This window comes from Symphodus melops (genome assembly GCF_947650265.1).
Source record: "Symphodus melops genome assembly, chromosome: 12".
NCBI classification, from domain to species: Eukaryota; Metazoa; Chordata; class Actinopteri; order Labriformes; family Labridae; genus Symphodus; species Symphodus melops.
Window position 1 is genome coordinate 4331930 of NC_136702.1, and position 23847 is coordinate 4355776.

At 39.8% G+C, this 23847-nt stretch overlaps 2 protein-coding genes across 3 annotated transcripts in view; both read right to left on the reverse strand.

Annotated features, from left to right (window-relative positions):
- Nucleotides 1-790: 790 nt before the first annotated feature.
- On the reverse strand, nucleotides 791-7666 carry LOC306833084 (organic cation/carnitine transporter 2-like). The gene is made up of 11 exons (XM_079358154.1): nucleotides 6967-7666; nucleotides 5238-5459; nucleotides 4592-4695; nucleotides 4105-4259; nucleotides 3785-3956; nucleotides 3204-3330; nucleotides 3010-3110; nucleotides 2521-2735; nucleotides 1630-1812; nucleotides 1358-1505; nucleotides 791-1042 (listed from the first exon to the last, which is right to left on the reverse strand). The coding sequence occupies exons 1-11, from the start codon at nucleotides 7174-7176 to the stop codon at nucleotides 946-948; spliced, it is 1734 nt and encodes a 577-aa protein (XP_079214280.1). The 5' UTR covers nucleotides 7177-7666; the 3' UTR covers nucleotides 791-945.
- A 2275-nt stretch (nucleotides 7667-9941) lies between these two features.
- Nucleotides 9942-23847, reverse strand: part of znf385b (zinc finger protein 385B) — a 48433-nt gene continuing 34527 nt past the window's right edge. For both annotated transcript variants that reach the window (XM_079356837.1, XM_079356836.1), the window contains exons 5-11: nucleotides 18438-18574; nucleotides 18129-18239; nucleotides 15448-15619; nucleotides 14918-15325; nucleotides 14548-14732; nucleotides 14160-14255; nucleotides 9942-13610 (exon numbers count right to left, since the gene is read on the reverse strand). In XM_079356837.1, coding sequence (XP_079212963.1) covers nucleotides 13308-13610; nucleotides 14160-14255; nucleotides 14548-14732; nucleotides 14918-15325; nucleotides 15448-15619; nucleotides 18129-18239; nucleotides 18438-18574 — 1412 coding nt within the window. In that variant the 3' untranslated portion in view covers nucleotides 9942-13307. The remainder of the gene's footprint in view (nucleotides 13611-14159; nucleotides 14256-14547; nucleotides 14733-14917; nucleotides 15326-15447; nucleotides 15620-18128; nucleotides 18240-18437; nucleotides 18575-23847) is intronic.

Genomic DNA, 23847 nt, shown 5'->3' on the forward strand with positions numbered 1-23847 from the left:
CCACTAGTTCAATTCAATTCAAAAACTTTATCTATTTATTTTTTTTACCCCTGGGGGGGCAGTTCAAAGGCACACAGAGCAGTGCAGCTGTACTAACATTTAACCAAAGATAAACTGTCAACAAAAGAATAAAGTGTTAACAAAAGTATACAATCCCATGTTAGTGTCAGTGTCACCAGGTTGTTTAAATGCCTTCAGAAACAACATAAAGTAAACAATCTGAACATTATTGATGGCATAGTTATGATTATTTAAATATGAAGTAGATGAACTGACCACTCAACAGGATATAGAGACAACACACGTATTGTTTTCTTCATTTCAGGGTAAGAAAAATAATATGTCCTTTTTATACACAAACAAATGTCATTTAAATAACGTATTTCCGCTCCAGCTGCTAAATCTGCAAAAATAAATCTAACCTGCTGTCTCAAAAAAAAAAAAAAAAAAAAAAAAAATCCACATGAATCAAATTCATATTCATCACACGTTTCCGTCAACTCTTACTTTTCGCAGACTTAATGATTATATCCTTATGTCGTGTTAAATGTGCCATCTTAAAAATTTTTTTAAAGAAAATGCTCAGTGGAAACAAAGTAAACTTGATTGGACAACAAATGAAGTAAACTGCGATGTGGTTTTAAATAACCTTTTCTTTTTTTTAAACGCTGAGGCTGTTTTTCATTTGATTGATTATTGGAACTATTATGTTGTCAATCGTTATAGTCTCACTGACTTTAGTGATGACTGCCCATGTTGGACGCAAAGAGTCTTATTTTGTTACCATACGTGAGGAGTCAATGAACGCATCACTGGTTGCTATGCAGGTCCTCTCCCATTGACGAAATGTCGCCCTCTGGTGGACACAAACACCAGAGGACACACTACTGACAAAAATACATTATGGTCTCACACACATACACGCACACTTTTTTTGTTCGAATTTTATAGTCGAGTTGTGCAGATGATCTCAGGTGCAGTGGTCTGTTCTTTAGCTAATTTCCCATCATCCTTTGAGGGCGCCGTTGAAGCCCATGGCCATCTGAAATGAATTGAAGAGAAGATGCATTACTCAGGCTGCATTCAAACTTGTTTTTTTTTGTTTTTTTAATCAAGTTTTACAACATATGACGTTTGTTGTAATGCATTTCTTTAATTAGTAATCTTTTTAAAGTGATTTCAGTTAAAGTGCTATATTTTCCTTGATTTACAAAGTTGACTTTACATACATTTTAAAGTTAACTAACTCTCTATCATGAAATTTAATAGTTGAGACAACAAAAATGTTGACCTCGAAAAAGAATGAAACTGTGTGTCATTGGCTTCACAGAGAGGTAACACTTCCAAACTGACTGACCTGCAAACTGACTGCTGTGTTGTCGGCATCTGCTGGATGGTGTCGGTCAGCGGCTGCCTGAAGGTCTCGGGCAGGAAGACGCAGAGCAGAACACTGAGCAGTGACAGAGAACCCACAATGATCCACGGCAGGAACTGATAGAACACAGCTGGAGACAAAAAAAGATCCGTGAGTTCATACACTTTAATACTGGTTTAGAGACAAACCTAAATAAGCATCAGAAGGATTACTGAGGCTCTCTGCTCTTTTATGTAAAAAGCTAACATTCTCACCCAGCTGTAGCAGGTATGGAGAAACAGCAGACCCCACTCTGGAGAACATAGCACAGGACGACATTGCTGTGTTTCTGATGACAGTGGGAAACAGCTCCCCAGTGAAGACGTACAACACCCCCGTGCCGGCCAGAATGCCAAATTTACCGATGAGCACGAGAATCAGCGTGACACTTGGATAACCTTCAAAGAGGAGGAGGGTTGTAAGCTAGTGTTCAGGGCAAACACATCATTTCATAAAGATTTATTGTAATGTGTGTGCATTATTATTGACTGTTCACTGAACTTCTTCCCCCTGTAGAGGAGAGCTAAATACTCAAAATCAAGCAGCATTTCTGAAGAAATGTCTTGGTTCCCTGTTGAGTTTTTTTTTTTAAATCTCTCGTAGTAATATCCAGTTGTTTTTTCTATAAGTGGGTCCCAGTTATGTTCCTACTCGTTACATCCAGTGCAAGGATGCACATAAATACATGCCATAATGCATGTTTCTCCCATAGTTTAACAATATTTCACTAATCTGTAACAGAATATTACATACATCAGTGCTCAAAGTGAACTGTAGGCTAGAAAAAAAAACAAAAAAAACAAAACTGGATTTAAAATTGTAAAACATCAACTTTTTACAGGTTTAAAGGGGGAAAAAAACATTTGTTAAAAGAACCACTTTGAATTTTTAAAGGTTGCTTCAAATACTAGTACTATGACCTTCATGCTGTTGTGGTAGAACAAATGGCCTTCAGAGCCATAGCAACAGTAACTAGGGGGGGCCTCAGCTGCTACAAAATGGTCCATTAGTTGAATATATTAAATAATTTTATTTCTTTATATCAACAAAGGTGTTTATAAAAGGAAAGCAGTTTTAGACTACAGCCAAGTTGTGGTCTTACTCACTGTGCAGCGTGATCTGAATGAGGAGCAGAGCCAGCGCCCCCAGCAGGATGAAGCTGATATAGGACAGACGGCGAGCTAGTCTACAAGCTGCCAGACAGCTGGCTAGGTATGCTGGAAACTCAACAACCGACAACAGGAAGTAGTTCAGGAATGGGTTGCCATAGAGACTAGACAGGTTGAATGAGAGTCCAAAGTAGCTGACACTCAAAGAAAACCTGCAAAATGACAAAAGAACACTTTTACCTTTATGATAAAAGCAGGTTTTCAAATATGATTTGTTGATCAAGACATGTTGATTGATGTCCTTTTGAATTAATAGCAACCACTTGATCCCTAACCTTTACAGGTACATGACTTGCAATTTTGAAGAAGAAGTAGGACCTGAGTTAAAACATCTGAGTTTTTCACCCTGAGCGTGATGTCACAGAAAAATGGTCTCTGTGTAAAGGTGTATTGGCAGTGGTTTAAAGACAGAGAAAGATGACTTACCAGATAAGCCACAGCTTGAGTGTTGAAGAGCGAATGTTGCTAGTTCTCAGCAGGTCCAGGAAACTTAATGACTTTATCTCTTGGCTTTCTTCCTTTTCAACCTGTGGAGAGACGGAAACTTCAGTTCTATTCCCATTGTTTTTTGTGTTTAGACATCTCTGAGGTGAGAGGTTTTTTGATTTTTTTTTCTTTACCTTGGCTGAGAGAAAGATGACCTGTGGAGCTTCGATTCGGTTCTCCAGAGCTGCCGACTTTAGCAGGAGTTCTGCCTCCTGAAAACGACCACAAGACACCAACCAGCGAGGTGACTCTGGAATTAGCCTGGATAGACAGACAAACACAAACATTGGCTGCGGTACTATCACACTCACTCGACTGACTCTCTATTGCTCAGAGTCCCGAGGGTTTACTCTGAACTTGGAAAATACGCTTTCAGCTTTTTAGCTCCAAAAATGTGGAATAATTTTACAACACTCTCTCAAGATTTGTTTCTCTTGGGCAGATTAAGACAATGACCTCCAACCACTTTACCACAGTGTGTACTTGCTTCTACTGTGAATCATCCTGACCTGTCTTTGTTGTTTTATTTCAGCTCTTTGGTTTGTTTTGATCTGTATCTCGACATCATTGTAAATGAGGGAAACCTCAATGATTTCCGAAGCTTGAATAAAAGTTTGAAATGGAATAAAGTACGCTCTGCATCCTTCAGGAGCAGGTGCAATTTTTCTCAACCCCACTCCTGATATTTCTCAGTGTTGTGAGGGGATCCTCTTACCACCAGAAAGGCATACAAGCCAGGCCTGGCACAGTCATGATCAGGGACAAATGTCTCCAGCTCGGGACCAGGAAGGCGGTGCCGGGCAGCAACATCATACCAAACACGTAGAACGAAGGCAAGCAGAGGCCTGAGAAGAGGACCCTTGTTGAACCAACCAGTAGCTCTGAACCTGCAAACAAAATAAAGAGTATTGTGCTTAAAAAGAAGTCAAGAAATTACAATAAAGAAGACATGATTGTATCTGTCCTCTAAAGAGTGTCCATTGACATCAACAACACAACAACAACATTCAATCAAAGTGCGGCAGAAACCCATACCTAGTACAAACAAAGCTATGTAGCTGGCGAGCTGGCCCACACCCATCATGAAAAAGAGCAAGGTGAAGACAGGCCAGGATGGAGCGAAGGCCACTGCACTGCTGAAGACACTAAGCATGGCAATGGCACTGAAGAGTACAGGCTTCCTGCCAATCCTGAGGTAAAAATACAACAGAGTAATGTCAGCCAAAACAGGAATACATCTGGCCTTCGACTTTAATATTGGTGTCAAAGAAAAGAGACAATGTCCTGTCTGTAACTACAACATCTTAAACAAACCAAGGAGCCTTTTGTTTTTGGATGTTAATGGTGGATACTTTTAAACACATTGTTCTGATCTGTACTTTTTTAGTTTTTGCTATGAAGACCCTCCCCTCTGTGGTCAATGCTAGCTTAGCTTAAAGTTAACTTCCAGGATTTGGCTAACTTTGTAGCAGCTGTGCAGAGCAGCAAAAGGGAAACAGTTTTAAATGACACTGTAACATACCGGTCAGAGATCTGTCCAGAGACTAAGCATCCACTTAGTCCTCCCAGGAAGTATGCAAGGGAGGTCAGAGGCTGTTTCCACTGGTCACCGCACACCAGATTAAACTGGGACAAAAGGGATAGAGAACGTGTTTAGCACGACTCCACAAGACATTAGCCGACATGCATTAATAGATTTGATTTAATCTGAGACAACGAGGTACAGAAGTCGAGAACAACCAGAACTGAGATTTAATTATAAAACCTTGTATATTATTAAAGCAGGCCTTGGCCTTTGTGGAAATTGCATTTCTTTATGTAGGCTAAACATCCATACCTAAACATCTACTCAAACTTATGAATGAAGAATTGAAATGATGCATTTGAAACTCATGCTGTCGCAGCTGTTATGTAACCGAAGTTGCTGCATTTAACCTCAAAGATGGATGCCTTAAGCTTTGTCATTTACAGTTCCTAAAGGCAGCGTCCTGCAGTCAATGATTGGTGGCCACTATGAGGTCATAACCTCTCAATGTTTCACAGCCAGGAGCTGTTCTGCCCAGATCAGTGTGTAAACAGTAACATACAGTAGACTGGGTTGGATGGACACCAATAGAAACTGTTTAAATATTTCCATAGCAACAATAGTAGTAGTGGTAGCTCAGTACCTCAGTGACCACTGTGGACTCATAGTACTCAGTGCTGTAGGTCCACCCATCTTTACAGCTCTCCTGTTTTAGGCCTGAGAGGAGGGCCCCTGGACCGGATCCCAGTGCAGACAGGTTGTGGGCTGGACCCAGGCTGGGTGTGAATCCCCAGGCAGACAGGTTCTGCACCACTTCCAGCTCATACCGGCTGCAGCTGCTCCACCCAGGCTGCCCGGCCTCCATCTGACCAGGAAACATTGTGATTAACGGTTGTTATTTTATAACTTGTGATGCAACAACAGAGAAAGGGAGGTGGACTGCACCCGACGGACAACATGAGTTTAAACTAGACCAGTTCTAACCTGCAGGAAGATTAGGTCATAAACTAAATCATTAGCTGACTTTCCAAATTCTGGGAATCATCACTACATAGCTTGGAAAGAGACTTTTTATGAATTTATTTACCAAATATTTTGCATCAAAAAAGTGATCAATATAAAATATGAACACATGTTGTGGTAAAGACAGTGGCACCACGTGCATGAAAGTGCACCAAGACAGCCATGTTAGGACAAAAGAAAATTACCAAACAATGATGTTAGAGATGAAAAAAAAATACTCTGCAGAACTCCCAGGAAATGCTACGTTGTGTTCATCACCTGCAGCCTCTTTTAAAGAGAGAACTAGTCATGTGCTGCATTATGAATGTAAGAAGATGATCACGGCCACTTTGATGCACTGATTTTCATTTAAATAAAACACCTCATAACTCTTTAACTCGGTTCCAAATGATTCAATACACAACGATTGAGCCAAACTGATAAAAACTTTTGCACATGATGGAAACTTTGGTATCATGAAAATGAGTCAACACTCCTGGGAAAACATCACAAGTAGTGCCATCAACATGCAGGTGTTGTGCTGCCAGTGAGGGTGAGAGGAAACACAGAAACCTAAAACAATACACACGTGGGCAAATTCAAAGAATTCAGTATCAGTAATGACACGAGCGTAAGATCCAACACAAACACACAGTTGTAGTTGTTGCTTATTTCCATCAGAAAAAACAAACCTGAGATATTTGAGTCTGTGACTAGTGTGGTTATAAAAACGACAGTTATAAATATGAATATTTCTTTATGAGCTAAAAAAAAAGCTAACACATGTACTACCTCTGTGTATTTATTTTATTGCCTGAAATGTTTCTATTCCCATGGTGTATGCCACTGCAAAGAAGGAGGCGTCACACAAATTGATAAACTGCACGCTGCTAAAATCTACTTTCATTTTCCACATTTATAAAATCTCAATGAAACATTATGACTGTTGCAAAAGCAAGTAAGATGACTTTATGTCATAATGATCACGAAGTAGAAGTTCCTCACAGGAGCATCAATGAGAGACATTCCTTTTGAGGGTGAGATTTGAAGGCCGCCTTTATCTGAATTTCAGTGATTTTTTCCCTTTCTTCACCAAATCTAAGCCTTCAACCAAAAAATCGATTTATTCTTCAACAGATTTTGAAGGCACAGGTAAAGCATGTGTTCTTGCATCTATAGAAAAATCACATCAGATGACACTCAGGTGGCGAGGAATGTAACTTAAAAAGTCAAATTCACCTTTACTATAGTTAATGTTATGGATGGTGTTAAACCCAGATAGGTCATGAATTGAAGACAATAATACAGATTTTCACTGATAAACTTTCAGCATGACTTAGTGTGAAGAAAGCATGTGATCCATTTCAGACCTGTACTGGGATGATGGCCTGAATCCAGTCCTGGCTCAGGTTGCTGTGGCTGGGGATGTGGCAGTGATGTGGGGGGCTCGCCAGCAGAAACATCACACACAGGATGTTGTATCCACTGGGAATGGAGGTGAGACAGAGCAGGAAGAAGACCCTCCGCTGGAACCGGCCCCATGACCCCAAAAAAGATACTGACTCCTCGTAGTTCTGCATTTTTTTTTTGACTCGTCTTCTGATCTATTAGTTTCTGTTGTGCTTTTTTTTGTTTGTTTGTTTTTCCCTGATGCCTATTGTCAAAACTGTCATTTAAGTGCTATTAGTCCACTTTTCCGACAAGCTGCAAAACACAAGAAAATATCCAAATGAACTCTTTTAGAAGTCCATTTATAGATAACGCCCTGTTATACCACTATATGGAAAAAGAACCAAACTACCTTTTGATTCTCAGAAAACAATTCAAATTGCACATAATACAACAAGTCCTAATCTTTCTTTTCCTCTTAATGAAACATGAAGATTCCTGTTGCAGCAGTATCAGCTTCTCTGTGGAGGGTCTTTCTGGGGCTTCTGATCTTCTTTATCCTCGAAAAGAATAAACAACTCCACCTCTCCTCCTGCTCTCCCTCCCCCCTCTCAACCTCCCCTTCTCGTCATTTTGCAACTTCTTGTCCCAACTTCACATGCTGGGAAACTTCAAATCAGAAATGGGAGAGAACGAGAGAAAAGTAAGAGTGGGAAGAAACATTGTGTCCCTTTAAAAGGGGAACTGTGAGGACTTTGGGGAATAAATTAAAATAAATCATATCACATGTTTTTAGCATATGTTAAAAAAAAACAAGGTTATAAATGAGATAACGGCATTGAGGGGAAATCATATGTCAAAGATAAAAATATAATGTTTCAATGGAAAGATAAACTGAATTGATAATCATTTTAATGAAAAACTTTTACTCTTCAGATCGGTGTCATATTGAATTCACAATTAATATCAAAACCCTTAAAATCATTTGTAAAAAAACCCCACAAACAATAATTAACATGCATGAGCATTTGCTTGCATCTTATTGAAAAGGACAGGTTTCCAGCTGCACACATGCTGAGTGTGCTCGCTAATTATTTCTTCTTCAGCAGAAATTTTTGTCAAGAAAGTCGTCTACGTGGACGCCACTTTGTCCCTCGCTACACATATGGATCACACTGGCAGAAAGGAACAACATCTTTCCTTTCGAAGGTCACAGAGGTCGTTTGGAGTAAACAAACTCAAAGATCCTGTTATTGTTTTAACCAACCGTAACATAAAATCTTGTCTTGTTTGGAATCACATCCCGTATGTATCGGCCCAAAAACTGCAGGTCAAACAAGTTAGTTTAGTTTGTTAAACTTTGAAATCACAGTTTGGGCTGTCGGTGGTTCCCTCCATTTTTCAGTGAAAGTAAAGCTGACTGAGTTGATTTAACTGATTGCACTCCGGCCAATATGTGTAATATCTGATGTAAGACACCATTGTTTACCTGCTGCCTCAAACTGATCTCACTAACATGTTTTCTGTCTTGCATGTAGACTCCTCACAGAGTCAGTTACTGCAGGTTGAGTCATACTTTACAGGTTCATGATAGGCCGGATGACTGGATGATACTGGACTGTACTGTAAATGTCTTGTCACCTTTTAACTGGCTGGATCATTTATTGCCCCAGAGCTGGATGGCAGTAAATGATCAAACCTGTAAAGGCTTCCAGTCCAGTCCAGATCTCTCCGTCACTCCGTCTGTTGGATAACATCCGTTAGTGGTAAAAGTTTGTTCTGGTAAAACAGACCCATGTAAAGACAGCTGCTGGTAAAAGGATTTAAATCAGATGTATGATGTCAAAATCAGCAACAAGAAAAGTCTCTCGAGACCTGATGTCACCTCTGTTTCAATAACAAACGAGCGAGCTGTTTCCCAAAAACGCTGACTGTGTTACCCTTTCAAGGTTGAAGTGCAGCATTTTCACGATAAGTCACTGCACAGAAAAAGACAGAGAAAGCAACAGTGTGGTAATGAGTAAGTCAGGAAGATTATTAGTCTGTTGAGGAGGAAAAGGTCAAAGGGGTTTACATTCTGTAGCTGATTGTGTATTCAAAAGTAGCTTTTTAAATTTCCAGTTTATTTATTTGACATTAGCACCATCTTAAAGTACGTGTTTTTATTTTGATACATTCGATGGGTCCACAGATTCCTTTATTTTGATGTAAGTACAATGGCCTAAGACTGCTGCCCCCGTGACCCGGCCCCAGATAAGAGGTGGAAAATGGATGGATGGATTAATGCATATATATATATATAAATATAGATATAAATATATATATATATAAATATAAATATATATATAAAATATATATATATGACAACTTTCAATCAGCTTTCCACTTCATTGAAACAAAAAATGCAGGACCTTTTTTAGTGACGTTCAGCTTTTTATTTTTTTTATTGAAAACAAAACAAAGTTACAGAAATAAATTGATAAGGAGAGAAATCTTACATGACCTCACCCTGACAAGTTTGCATATTTGCACCATCAGCATCATAAAAAGGCTCAAAGAATAAATACTGTACAAGACGAGTCAATCTTGAACACTTCTGAAGAAGACCTCAAGCCGTTCTTCAGAGCTGAAATATATGCCCCGTTTTTATAAACCATCGACCAACATGTTGACGATTCAATTCAAGAAAATCACATTCACATGATCTCTGAGTCTGGATTGATTCGATTGAACCTGAACATGCTTTGCCTTTCTGCTCAGAAACCTGAAACTGACATGTAACCACATTTGGATATTCAAAATCCAAAATCATCCTTTAAATACTTTTGATGTAAATAAACAAAATAAAGTCTTCTTGGTTTTTTTTTGTTTTTTTTGCTTCAGTTCAAGTTTGAGAAGTTTGTAATATATATATCTTGCAAACACCTCCTTAAACGACCCAGGCTCTGGAGCTGTGTTTTGTTGTTTTTGTTATCCTGTCTTGTGTGTTCTTGTAAGTAGCACTAAACTGTGTTTTCTCTGTTGTCCGGTTAAGAGTGAGGCTCTAGAAATGTGGTTGAACTGCTCCTTTAACCTCAGTAATTATTCACTGTTTGGAGGTCCATTGGGGTTGATGGAAGACAAGATTGTATTTGGATGCAAAGTGATTCACTTTGAGAACATACAAGAACGCACAATCTCAGTTTTGAACAGAAAACATTACAACAAAAGAAAACTGGTAAGTCCACATCATTTCAACTACAAACAACGCTTCAGTTTAAACATCTACGTGTGATTTTTTTTTTTTTCTGCTCATATTGCGACTCGGCCCCAGTAACAAGACTTAGGACTTTTACGTATTGCTGATAAGAAAGCGTAAAGTGTAAAGCAAAGCAGCAGCTGATCTGTACATTATTGCATCAAGTTGACATCAATAGACGAAGGAGGAAGTTTAGTTGAACGGCTCAGAGCTTTAAAAAGCTGCTTCACACATCATCGACATGGATTGGACACTTTGTCTTCTTTTTTTAAACAGTTGCATGTTGATGGCAAAGATACAGTGACTGCACCGTGAGACCAAATACTGCATAGATAAACACACACACACACACACACACACAAATGTCTTTAAACTGTTCATTATCGGAAGACTGAGATGCTTCAAGTTATCCAGGAGGAGGCAGGAAGACAGACGAGAATACTGACCATTTGAAACCATAGAAATCACTTTTTTTTTTTTAGCATCAGCACTTTCCCTGTTAAAGCAGAGGTTAGCATTCTGTTAGCTCTTTCAGGACACAACCTTTACATGCCTGGGTGTTTATTTAAGGTGGCTCCTCTTGTCCACGCTGGTTGTAATATTGTGATTCCATACTGTCTGTATCTAAACTGGTCTGATGGTGGAGTGTTTTTGTTGGATATGAAATGTTATAAATGCTATTCATTGAGTCTAGACTAACATTGACACATTTGTATCCCTGCTGAACTATGCATGCAGTTTGTATTTTTTACCTGTTTTATATGACAGTTTTTTATTTTTTGTGTTTGTAGGGGTTTTTTGCATAAAGGGAAGCCACAAAGCAGACCTTTTTGACCAATCAATCCCATTTTTCCCAAAGGGGAGAAAATAGGAAATGAACAAGGCTGCGTAGGATTCGTTGGGAGACGATTGAAAGTGTCAGAAACATTAAATGAGCCAAACTTAACCTCTGTATCTACCGTCTTTTTTTGGGGAGAAAATACAGAGGTTATTGGTTTTGATTTTCAAGAAAAATGTGAAGACAGCTTTCACTACTTCATAGCCCATCACTTCAAAACATCTTAGAGTACATTAATGTTATCTTGGGAGAAGTGGTCTCACCTCCATTTACAGATCGACCTTCATAATGGGGACCAAAAGGTAGTAATGTGAGTAATTATGAATCAATCAATCAGGGCCAGCATCAAACAGCCCTCTGTTTTTCTGCAGGAGTCAGTTGTTGAGCAGCAGAGACACACTGACTCCAGCTTGTGAGACTCAACACAGCTTCACATGCCCTTCAATTCACTGCTCACAGAGCAGAAGAGGTGACTCTCAGGTGAAACTCTAATCAGGAGATGACTTGCATTGCTGGTAAACAACTTGGTACAAAAACTTGGGACTCTGTGTGAACAAGAAGTCTTAAAAGTCCACTTCTCTTTGAGCTTAGTGGAAATTGTTCTGTGGATTCTTCTGGTTCCGTCCTTTCTATTTCGTTCACCTGAAATAAATACGTCATCCTGAAGGGGGCACTAGAGGAAAGCTAATTGGACCTCATCTGGAAACTCTCTGTTCTGGAACAAAGTCTCTATCAGTAGATCAGATGGTTGTCTAAGTTGTGAAAAAGCTGTGGGTAAATATTTACAACAGACGCTCCGTTGCTGTTGCAGGCTGTGAAAAGTTCCAGTGATGGGTTCAAGTTTTATAAACTTCCTATGACTCTTGTGATAAAAGTTGCAGGTACAGTAAGAGTTAAGTTCATTGAGTTTAGATCAGATTCAGCAGGAAGGTTGACAGAAACACAAACAGCAGGCTGAGAGTCCACACCAGGCAATATTCAGAACCAAAGGGGTTTTTTTTTGTTTGTTTGTTTGTTTTTTACTTTGCTGTAAAACCAGCAAGTAGCCTGCTCCATAAGTTCTGTAACTCACTGGCAGTGATGATGGCAACAACAGACATCATTAGAACTGTAGACATCAGATGAAAAGGAGACAAAGTTCATTGTACACAAGTTCAAACTCTGGGTCCAAACATACAGCAAGTTAAGATAATGTGATTTTTAGTTTTATTTTGGGTTTTGTGAAAAGATGCTGACCAGTTTAAAACTGACTTTCACTGGTTTTTTATATTGCATACATATTTAAGAAAAAATCTGGCTGCAAGAGAATAAAAAGTCAACCATAATATTATTTTTTAGCTTTGCAGGACCCTAAGACACTTAGATAATGTCCTCGTTATATTTTGCTTGGAGGTTAATTGCCTTCAATTCAACACTTTACTCAACATAAGCTTCGAAGCAGATTTAGATTTCAATGCTGTATGTTTGGAATGACATGGACATTGAGCATCAGACTGTGCAGCATCACAGTCCGGTGCTGATATGACACAGAGTAGACATCGGGCTTTTGCTGGTCAGTTCCTCCAGAAGGAGGAAGAAGAGCTTCATTTTAAAAAGCAGACTGTTTGAGACGGAGCTAAAGAGGGAGGAACCAAACTCGACCTGAGTGGAGTTCTTCTTCGGAGTCCAGACTTTCTCGTTAATTTTTGAGTCTTCACGGAGACGCTGGTGAATCTCTATCATTTCTATATTGAAGATTTAAACTAGGTAGAGGTTGAGGTCCAGAAGTTTTCTCATGTACAAGTTGATTATTGCACTTTTTTTTCTTTTTAACTTCTAAAGCATGAAATTCACAAATGGTAACAAAACATTGCACACTGATTCCCCCCCATTTATTGCTTTAGGAGAAGTTCGGTAATGTTCAAGGATTTCAGCATTACCAGATATCCATGACTGCATAAAAACAGACTTTTTCCACCAGGAAATGTAGAAACCTTTTATCCTCTGTTGTGTGTGTATCTTCAAGGTGTGGTATGTTCATGATCAACTTCCTGTTTGGTTAAAATCATCACAAGTTGCTGTCCGATCAGCTGTGAATTTTCAGACCTGGGAAAAGGATGTCTGATCCAGACAGGAGGACAGGGACATGTTTCTTTTCCTCAGTCAGGTGAGAAGGCTGCAGGTTTGAATCCTCTGCCACCCGTGTGGCTCAGTCAATCAAGATGTCAGATGTCAAGAGTTTTGACTCCCCAACTTCAACAATGCCATTAGTACGGTGCGAAGAGAATCGATCCTTGGCTTGCTCTGATTGGTCCAGGAGCTGGACGCAGGAAGGAGGCGGTGAAGAGTGACGATGAGGGAGGAGGGCGAGGATGCAGAGTGATGGCAGGGGTGAGGTGCGAGGCGGTAGTGGTGAGGAGAGGTGAGGAGGAGAGAGAGGAGGGAGTAAGGAGGGTGGATGAGGAGAGAGAGGTCGGAGGGATTGAGATGGTGGTGGAGAGGGAGGAGGGCGGCGGAGCAAAGGGAGTGGAGAGGAAAGAGGGAGAGAGGGAGGGCTTCACCAGCTCCGTCTGGGAGGAGAAAGAAGGAGAGAAGACAAGAAGAGGTAACAAAGAGAAGATGAGAGAGAGGAAGTTTGGGGAGACAAGTAAGACAGAAGATGAGAGGAAGAGGAGGGAGGAGGAGAAATAAAGTAACAAAGGAGTGAAGAGGAGATATCAAGAAACAAGGTAAAATAAGGAAGGAGTTGAGAGGAGAAGAGAAGACGACAGGGTTCAAGAAAAGGGAACAATGTAGGAAAAAGAGACAAGGATGGGAAACCAGGGTAATAAGGAGAGAAGAGGAGAGACAAGAAGAAAAGGAAACAAGGAGGGAAATAGAGGAGAGTAGATATATCAAGTCCATGGAAAAATGGAGAAAGGAGAGAAAAAGATTTGGGTGAGAAAAGGAGATCAATAAGGAGGCGAGAAAAGAAATATGAGAAAGACATGTTAAAATAAAGAGTAAATTAATGAACCCAGTTTATTCTGGCATTATTTTTCATTTCACTGTTGGTTTTATGAATGTTTTCATAAAGCAAAGTACTGTTGCGAAAAGAAAAGAGGAATGAAGACACTTACGGTGAGTGTGCCGCGCTGCTGTTTGTTATAAGGACTGTATTTGGGTTTGCTGGGTTTTCCCGCCACTCGGTCCTTGTGCCTCCTGCTGGAGATGTGCTGCAACAACAACAACAACAGACACAATGTCATACAAGTGCAAGTAATCCAGTCTATGTAGTCTAATCTGTCGTTTATGTAGCACTTTAGACAGAGCTGCTTTGTTTCGAGGAACATTCCCGTGTTAAGCAGAAGAAGCCGTTAAGCGCCCTCTGCTGTCTCATCCTGGGATTACGTCAACACGTGTTTACATCCTGAGCTGAAACTTTGCCCACGTTTAACACAGCCAGTTTTAAAATGGGTATCAACACACTAGGTGGACTTTAACTGTTCATGCTCGCTCTATTTCTACCTGTTTCAGTTGAATCTCAGAGTTGACATGAACGTCACAGATCTGGCAGTGGAAGGTTTTGTTCTGCAGGCCCGAGCCCTTCAGTAAGGATGTGCTCCCGTTTTTCAGCTTGGCTCCGGGTCGAGGGTACGCCTTGATCGGCCCAGCACCGCTCCGAGCCTCCAGCATTGTCTTATGCTTTGAACCTGTAAACGGAGACACATAGAGACTAACTTCTATGAATCAAGAGGAAAAAATGTATTTACTAATATCGAATGAAACCATGACCGAATCCAGGTGGTAAAAAGTATCAACATTTTTAAAAAATGTACATACCTCACCAAATTGTATAGAATTATGAGTCTTCATACATCCTATTGTTCATCCTTACCTGCATTATGAGCCTCCAGCTGCGACAGAGAGTTGACAGCAACTTTACACAGCGAGCAATACAGCAGCTTCTTTGCCTTCTCCTCCTCCGACTCCACAGAGAGAGGTGCATCCTGGGAGGCGGTCTGAGAAGCAGGGGCGGACGGAGTTGGGAGCGCGGAAGAGACGACAGGAGCTGAAAGAGGGGGAGGTGGGGAGGCTTTTGAAGAAGAGGGAGAAGAAGAAGAGGAAGAGGAGGAGGAAAAAGAGCATGAGAGGCCAGGGGCAGGGAGAGCAGAGGGAGGACTGGAGGGAGGAGGCTCGCTGCCCGCTCTGCTAGAGGAGGGGGAGGAGGAGGAGAGCGGGGAGGAGGAGAGGAGGAGGAAGGGTTTAATAGGAGAGGTGGACTCCATGAGTCTGGGTAAGAGCTCTGGAAGAAAGAGGAAGAGGAGAAAAAGAGAGAGGAGGCATTAGACCAAACTCACCTGTAAATAAAGAACAGATTAAAGTTAAAGTATAATGAGATGAATTTTATTAGCAGATAAAATCAACCTGTGTTCTGATTGGTGCTGCTGTTAGCAGATACAGGAAGGGTGGGGCCAGAAGGACTTGTGCTGCTCCCATTGGTCTCTCCGTTAAGTGACAGCTTGGCTTTGACTTTATTCTCCTGAGACTTGAGCTTCTTGGCGTGACGACTCCCTCTGTAATGGGCTTCTGCTTGAGACTGAAGAAAAAACAGACAGATCAGTTGTTGTTTTTTTTATCGTTGTGTCGAGACACTTGACCTTTAAAAAGGAGGTAACAGAAACCCCTTTCACCCATGCACTGCACTCGAGAAATATTCCCAACATTTTCCTGGCGCGTATCAACGGCTGAATCTGCTCACCTCGACTTAGTGCAGACTTCTTATCATGACAGCCCTCTTGTAAAATGTCTGTGTAAAGTCAGGGGGAGCCAAATTCGTAAACACAGGAGATAAAAGTCTGGGAAATTCACAGAGAGCAAATGAGCTGGGCTGTGATGTCATTCATGTTTGGAGTTTCTCGACTCTTTATTTGTTTCTGTTATGTTTGCTGCTGTTGATTTTATTTAGAAGAAAAGTCCTTGCCAGTGTAAATGTTGCATTAACCCAGAAACAGTCACCATTAATGAATACTCCTCTGTCTCCTTCTAAATGTGCTCACGTTTGGTGATACTTGGATGTTATCTGTTACCACCAAAATCTTGACAACAGCGACCTCAAACATCTCATTAACTTCATTGTATTTCAAGAAAAAAACGTTTTATTAGAAAAAACAGACATTTTCCAATTCTCCTTTTTAACCACATTTCAAAAAGATGATAAACCAAGGCTTTTTACCTCGTACCATCCAATTGCTTAGTCGAGATTATTTAGTTTGTTTAAAAGCCAGTCAGAAGTCAGAAGCTGCTGGAAAAGTGTCTGGAGTGTCTCTCTACTGTCCCAGGCCGATTCAAAACAAATATTTTAGATTTTGCCCATTTTTCATTAAATAGCCAATCAATACTTTAATATGTACTTTTCAAATATTTGTATATTATTTAAGTCTAATGTGTTAGTAGGACTTTCTTTACTTGAGATGTTTATTTTATTTTGTAGTATTTATTTTTGGGCTTGTTTGTGCCTTTATTGGAGAGATAGTGGGGAGTGGGGAATGACATGCAGGAAAAGAACCAAAGGGGGATTCAAACCTTGGCATGTGCACTAACCTCCGGGCCACTGCGCCACCAGCGCCCCTTGAGATGTTTATTTTCAAGCTTTTCTTGCCTTTAACTTGGAAAATAACACTCTAGAGAAGACAGGATCCCTTTGCCTTTTTTTTAAAAACTTTTTGTTTATGACCATTTAACGTGGTTCAATAATGATAAATAACAGTTTTTCAGAAAAAGTGCAACACATTCTTGAGTCAGGTTTTTAGCCAGGTTTAACTGACCGACTCTACACTCATGGTAGGTGTCAGCACACAGCGTATCAGCCCAGAGTGACAGTGTATAAGTGCACTGTTACAAGCCTTCAGGTCAGCATTGTCCTCATGTGACTGTCTGGTAGCTCTGTGACTCAGCATTTATTCACTTTCGAAGTGAATGCTTTACTCCTCTCATCGTCTTGCCTCGTCTCTTAAGCAGTGATTCCTGTTTTTATCTTCTCTCATGAATAATTTCAAATGCTCATACATTAGTCATGTTTGATTGGCAAGCCACTAACAAGGAACTTTGTTTCCTCTTGGCAGTCAATATATGAATGAGATGAGTTCACAATGCTGTGGAGTGGTAGGAGCTACACCTCATTACAAAAACACTGTATGAGGTTGGTCAGAAATGACTGACCTATTCAAAAAAACATAGCATAGCAAAAGTGCAACCAAAGAAAATGCACTCCACATTCTCGTCATTTTTAGGATCATACTTGCAGAAATAAAATTTATCTGATCCGAGCAAAAAAAGCAGTGAAATTACCAGGCAACCCTGCCAATAAAAGCGTGCAAAATAAAATTCTGTCGTGCCTTTTTTTACCAGACCCTGAACCATGGACCTGACTTTCCAATAAGATCAGCTGGATGCAAAGCTAGAATACAGGTATTAAAAGCAGCACACAGCACACATCTATTCTATCTATTAGCTAGCAAGTCATTTAGGAAAATATAAAAGGAGAGGGCCAACCTAGAAGACTAAAAACACTGTATTCTCTGTCTATAAAGTCATTTTAGATGGATAATCTCTTTCATCTCTGGTTGTATGTCGCCTAGCTAAGCAGGTGTAACTTCGCACATTTAGCCCCATGAAAAGTCTTGAAATCTAGAAAAGAAGTTTTATTGCTAATTACCACATAGGTCTTTAACTACAAAATATACTGTAGGTGTTTAGCCTAGCTTAGCACAAAGATTAGAATCATGGGGAATGTACAGCTGTTGTTCATCAACTTTCGTTGACAACATTTCTGAGCCCTCTGAGTTAAATGTTATTCATGAAGCAGGTGTAAACAAAAAAATGTTGAAAGGAGACATTCGCTTAGCTATTTGTATATTTTCTAGCAGCACAGCGATTAAACTGATCCTATTCTCAGCAAGGACAGAGGAGATGATGTAGAAAGACTATGCTGCAGATAGACCACATGATAGGAAGCTAATCATGGAAGAGTACAAAGTAAGTACAAAAGGATGAGAACAAAGGTTCAACACGCTAACAAACAGAAAAACCAAAACAACGGCTCTTACATCAGAGTTGAACCTCAGCTGGCAGACGTTACATGAGATGACCTGTTTTTTCTTAGGTACCAACGTGACACCAAAGGTATGGTTGATGACGGCCTTCTGCACCGGGTCCATCTGCAGGACACACACAGAGATCAGAGGTCACCAGACTGCTGAGGACTGACTGAACAGAGATGACAGAGTGATGCTGACGAAGTGACAAGCCTCTTTATCGCAGTCAGTCTGCACTGCCCGCAGCTACGACATCATGTCACTATAACTGCCCCTCACTCTGTCCCTCACACACACATACACACACATATAAAATCATACCGTGTTGAAGTTTGGGAAAAGTCCAACTGGTGATGAAGTCTCAACAGGAAAGGACAGGAACGGTTTGATCATCACTGAAGGACCAGTGGCACCTATTAGCCCCGGCAACGCTCCTCCCACTGCACCACACCCACTTCCTGGAGACAGAGGGACAGAGAGTTAGAGTGATTGATTTCCAATAACTACATACATTGTTAATGATTGAGGCGCGCTTCAGTATCTTTATCAGACAATGAAAGTGGTGTCCTTTTTAAATGGCTCAGCACAAGATTAATACCTGGACAAACAAAGGCAGCAGCTTTTTTAAACATAGTGGCATAGTTTGTTAATGTGCTTATATTGTGCTGGTCAAGCATAATGTTTTTACTATGTGAAACCTAGTAAACCTCAGTTCAGCTCGTGTATCTACACAACCACTTTCTTCTGATTGGTAAGCTCTGAAAAACCCTGGCAAAGTGGTCGTGTCCTCATTCTGCTGTACCTGGGACATATGACCATGTAAGGAGCGCCGTGACCTTGTGAGGTCACAAGATCCCCAGGATAGAAAAACCTTGTATTCAGAGCAACATGCAGACTGAGCTGAAGAGACAAGGGCGTAACTCCATGTTTAGCTCCTGATTTGAAGCGTGGCTTAGATTTAAAACCAATACCTCACATTTTAACAACATGTCTTACGAACATGGAAAAGCACAATATCCCCTTTCTGAAAAGATGTTTTCATAGAAAACATCCAGCCTTTATTCAGGAAAGCTTCAGATGCCTGATTTTCTCATTTTGTTGTTATTGAGAAATAAGCTGGAACCTTCAGTTGGTATAAAAAAAAAACACACACTTTGCTCAGGGCAAAACTTGTGTTTAAATATAACCTGTCTACAGACAGCACCACTCTGCTCTCTTATTTCTCTTTAATGGAACCCGCATCATAACTTCTCATATTATGTCAATGTTGAGTTCAAAGAAAAGGTTGGTGTTAATGTTAACAAGTCTGTAAATGTATCATAAGCTAACCTATTAGCATGACCCTCAGCCAACATGTATTGCTCAATAATGCATACACTTCTGATGAAAGCCTTTGATGAACCAATACACAAATTCTCTTGTGTGCAAATATAAATGGATGGATGTATTTGGGCTTGAGACCAGAACGGAGCGATCTGTACTTAACAGTAACAAATTGAAGAACATATGGAGTCCCAGCTGCTAGAAGCAGAAAAAAGTAATAATCAAGAGAGAAAAGAGAGAGAACGAGGTTCATAAGCAGCTCCCATAATGAGTCCATGTGTATAGTTGCCAAAGGGCCGATGAGGGTTGTTTTGTTCATCTCAGTTCTTCTTCATCTCAATTTGAAGAGGCAGATATTTGCTTATCGATTTACCTAAATGCGTGTGCGTGTAAATGAGTGTGACACAATGTAACCAAAGCAATAATGCCTGTAAAACTATGAAAAGAAAAACACACGTCTACATTGTTCAAAATTAATATTAAATCACAACCTGAACTATACCACATGTAAAAGCCACAATGAGTCAAATCAACACATTATTTTTCGTGCCATCCTTCTGTGTGCGGGCCATGTGAGGAAAAGTCGTGACGCCTTGAAAAGTCAAATCCAAATTTAAACCTCCTTGCAGCTGTGTTTGTTCCTAGTTACGCATGAGAAGGTGTTACATATAGGGTATACACAAAGACAAAAGAGCGGACCTGCTGGAGAATAAGTGTTATTGTTCTTTCGCTGCACCTCTATAGTCACAGCTTGCAGAAGCCCTGTAGTGAATTCTTTCGTAACAACAGAGTGTGGGTGAAAAACACTGAGAGCAACTGAATCAGCTCTGACAGAGGAGGAGGAAGAAGAGGGGAAGAACATTTAGTCTTCTTGGTTTAGTCCATCTGTCCAACCTTATTTAGTTAAGATCCACTTAGTTCTATTTTAAATACCAAACCAGCCTTACCAATATGAGATGCTTTATTATTCATTTCATCCAATTCTGCATGTTTGAAAAACCCAAGACCCTTCATACCCATTTGTAAATTAACTCTAACCCAGGCCACGACATCCTTCATTTAACCCATCCTAGCAGCACCATAGCCCAATCTGAATGAACTCTCCTCTATTCTTAATAAACATTAATCCATCATAACATACCCTACAGCAAGTTCAGTCTTTACCAGAGTTTCTTCAATTGCTTTATATACTGAGCTGTATAAACTGGCTTGTGTGGTTTAATATTTTCGACTTAAGACTGAACAGTCCAGGTTTTCTAATGTTAAATCTTCAGGCTCATGTTTCATTTATACCCTTTCTAAACCTAAATGATTAGTTTAACAGTCAGCTATGAACTCTTAAAGTCACTGTAAGTCTATTATTAGAGTTTAAAAAACCCCCAAAAAAACCATTATAACCTCTATTACTCATTCTAATAGATTTTGTTTCTGTTGTTATCCAGATCGTTCAAAAAATACAACCCAATGCAATCCATTATAAACTACGAGGGCAGACTTCCCACAAGGCCAATCTTTTATCACATGCAAACATAAAACATCGATCACCATATGGTAAACTTTCACAATAATGATGATTCATTTGGGTTTTTGAGTCCAATTCATGAGTTTAAGATTTGATTGGTTCTTCATTGGCTCGTGCTGCCCCTTTCCACAAAGTTAATTAAAAAACAGGCCGCTTGATTTTCTGTAATTTTGTTCACAATCTCAACAAAACCTCATCAACAAAGCTCATTATACTGGTGTTTACCAATGGAATGACAACCATATACACAATTGCCTCTTCTACTAATATTGTATTACTGATCCTCCACAATTGTAAATTCCTTGGAAACTATTCAGAGTTACCTTAGATACCCTATAACTCAGTGTTACTTAATCTAAATGCTTAAAAACTCATTCTGATCAAATTTAAAGATCATTCAAAAGGCCAGAAGTGTAATGTAATATTATAAAACCAATTTTAAAGTACCATATAAGCCTTTTAAACCCTCTCTAAATTACTTTGAACCCATCTTCGGTCACTCTAAAAGCCTTATGACCAATATCTAACACCTCCTTAATGCCATATAATCCATTGTCTAAGCCAGCTCGATCCCTTGCAGATTAGGATTTCTAAGAAAGTTTTACATGTTGATCTGTACAAACTGGATTGAGCATACTCATTTGTGTCCATGCCAGACAAGGCCAAGCCGGGCCAGGATTCGCCGGCTATCTGTACGCTTTCAAACTGATACTGAGATAGCTCTAGATTGGAGGGTTGCCATGCTGGTTCGAGCTGAGTTTATCCTCGTATAACAGAGCTGTGAGTCAGTATCTGTATTTATCACTAACAGCATGACACAACACAGTGCTGTAATCCAACACATGTAGACAGACACACAACAGCCCAAATCACTGTCTGGATCAGATGCTATTAGCCTGGCGATGTACAATAGTAAATACAGATTAGCATCTATTTTTAAAGACGGTGTAACGTGTCTGCACATTTTAGGTGCCTATACTCAAGCTTTGCCTTCAATAATTCATCACATCTTTACAGTGGAAAATGTAATATTAGTAAACTTGATCTGAACACTTTCAGGCTATTATTAGTAAGAAAATGCAAAGACAAAGTATTTATGGTTTCAAAAACAATTTAATTATACAGTCAAGTTTTCTTAACTAAACTCACTTTCATTCTGACTTAGAAGATAAAAGGTGACTATCGACTGACCTCAGTACACCACAAATCACAATTTTATTGACCACATTATTTTGTCCATATGATTAAGTATTGCATTTTGGAAACAGGAAAGGAAGCAACAACCTGAAAGACAACTAAAAGTATAAAGAATCTTGTCAGGAATCACACAGGCCACACAAGAACTGATTGGACCCGATCAGGGACTGATGAAACCAGTACACAATGTCTGAAACATCTAAGAGAACTATTGGAGCTTCATCACTAAACTCCATCAAAACTACACCTTGACCTTGGGCTTCCAATTGTCACGTTGTAAAGATGGAAGGGGAGAGAGTTTCTGACATCATTGGCTGAGCACTTTGGTTGAACAATGACGCTCTTACAGCCTCTTTCAGCAATGTACAAACCAAACTAAAGAATTAACTAAAGGTTGAATGAATTGATCAAATTTAAGGCCCATTAGAACCAACCAACCAAAACCCTATTACAGACAACCAGATTACATCAACCAGCGAATGGCTGAGATCACCTGAGGAAAACAAAATTACTTCAACAATGAAGGTCCCTTTAGATACTCTGGAACAACATCTTAGACAAACATCTTTAAGCACCCATTGTTTTACAGTCATCAACCTTTTTTAGAATCGGATGGAGGACTGCACAAAGCATTTCTTGGACCTATAGACATTCCTGAAATTCCCTGCGCTAACTTTGTTAAAGTTTTGCAAAAGCAAGTCACAAGTTTCCTCATCTCATAAGTCAACTAGTCAGTCCCTGATCACATTTTCGTGTAGGTACCTCTTTCAATTACTACATTACAGAACAAGCAAATCCTTTCTTTCTCTTCAAGGATCTTTCAAAGTAACTCAAAGACCAATGACACTTCTGTAAGGAACCCTATAATCATATCTAAGGAGGTTTTAAGCCACCTAAAAGATCCCTTAAACGTCTCCAGGATTCCTTTGGCCTTTACGAATCTCACAACTGTCTGACCTCCTTTTCAATGTCAGTGTTTCAGTGACAGCCAACACGACCCTCAAACATTCAGTGATTTCGAGTCTGCATGCTGGTATTCCTTACAGTACCTGGTTGGTTTAGGTTGTGAGTGTGCCACATATTGGAAACTGTCGTTGGACATGGTTTCCTGTATGATCGCTATGAATTGGAGAATCTTTAAGTATGTGTCTGTGTGACGAATAGTGTGGTGACAGGGTCATCTTAATCCTGTCCTTCTGTCCTCTAATATCAGGTTACAAGACACATGCACACACACGCACTATAACCCTGTCTGTCTTACAGTTAGTTGCTGTTCTAAGAAGGTGCTATAAATACTGAAACACATCTGCTACTGCATTTAAATGGAAATGGACTGTAAGCCAGAATGAAAACCTGCCAATAACTAAGTAACAAGCTAGACAGTTTTATTTCAAGCAGTTGATGATTGTTCAGAAGATCTGAGAAACCACGAGCCACCTGTAAATAAACTTACAGACTCAGCCTAAAGTTTCTATAAATAACGATGTATCTGCAAATCTTGGGACTGAATGTGCTGGGCTGATCAGTCAAACTGGTCTGATATTTAATCTGGAATTAACCAGTTAATATGTAACTGTGCAGGAAATTAAGCATATAAGCAGATGTTTTCATTTGAACAGTACGTTTAGGCCAGTCAGACACTGATTGGAGCTGAATTAGGGCTGCACTATATTAAAAAAAAACTGATAT

What these genes read in the sequence shown, in the direction of transcription:
- LOC306833084 (XM_079358154.1), bottom strand. Translation starts at nt 7,176, where the DNA reads ATGCAGAACTACGAGGAGTCAGTATCTTTTTTGGGGTCATGGGGCCGG. An exon ending in AGGCCATCATCCCAGTACAG is followed by an intron (nt 5,460 to 6,966) that starts GTCTGAAATGGA and finishes TTTCCTGGTCAG; the next exon opens with ATGGAGGCCGGGCAGCCTGG. An exon ending in CTCAAGCTGTGGCTTATCTG is followed by an intron (nt 2,736 to 3,009) that starts GTAAGTCATCTT and finishes GTCATTTTGCAG; the next exon opens with GTTTTCTTTGAGTGTCAGCT.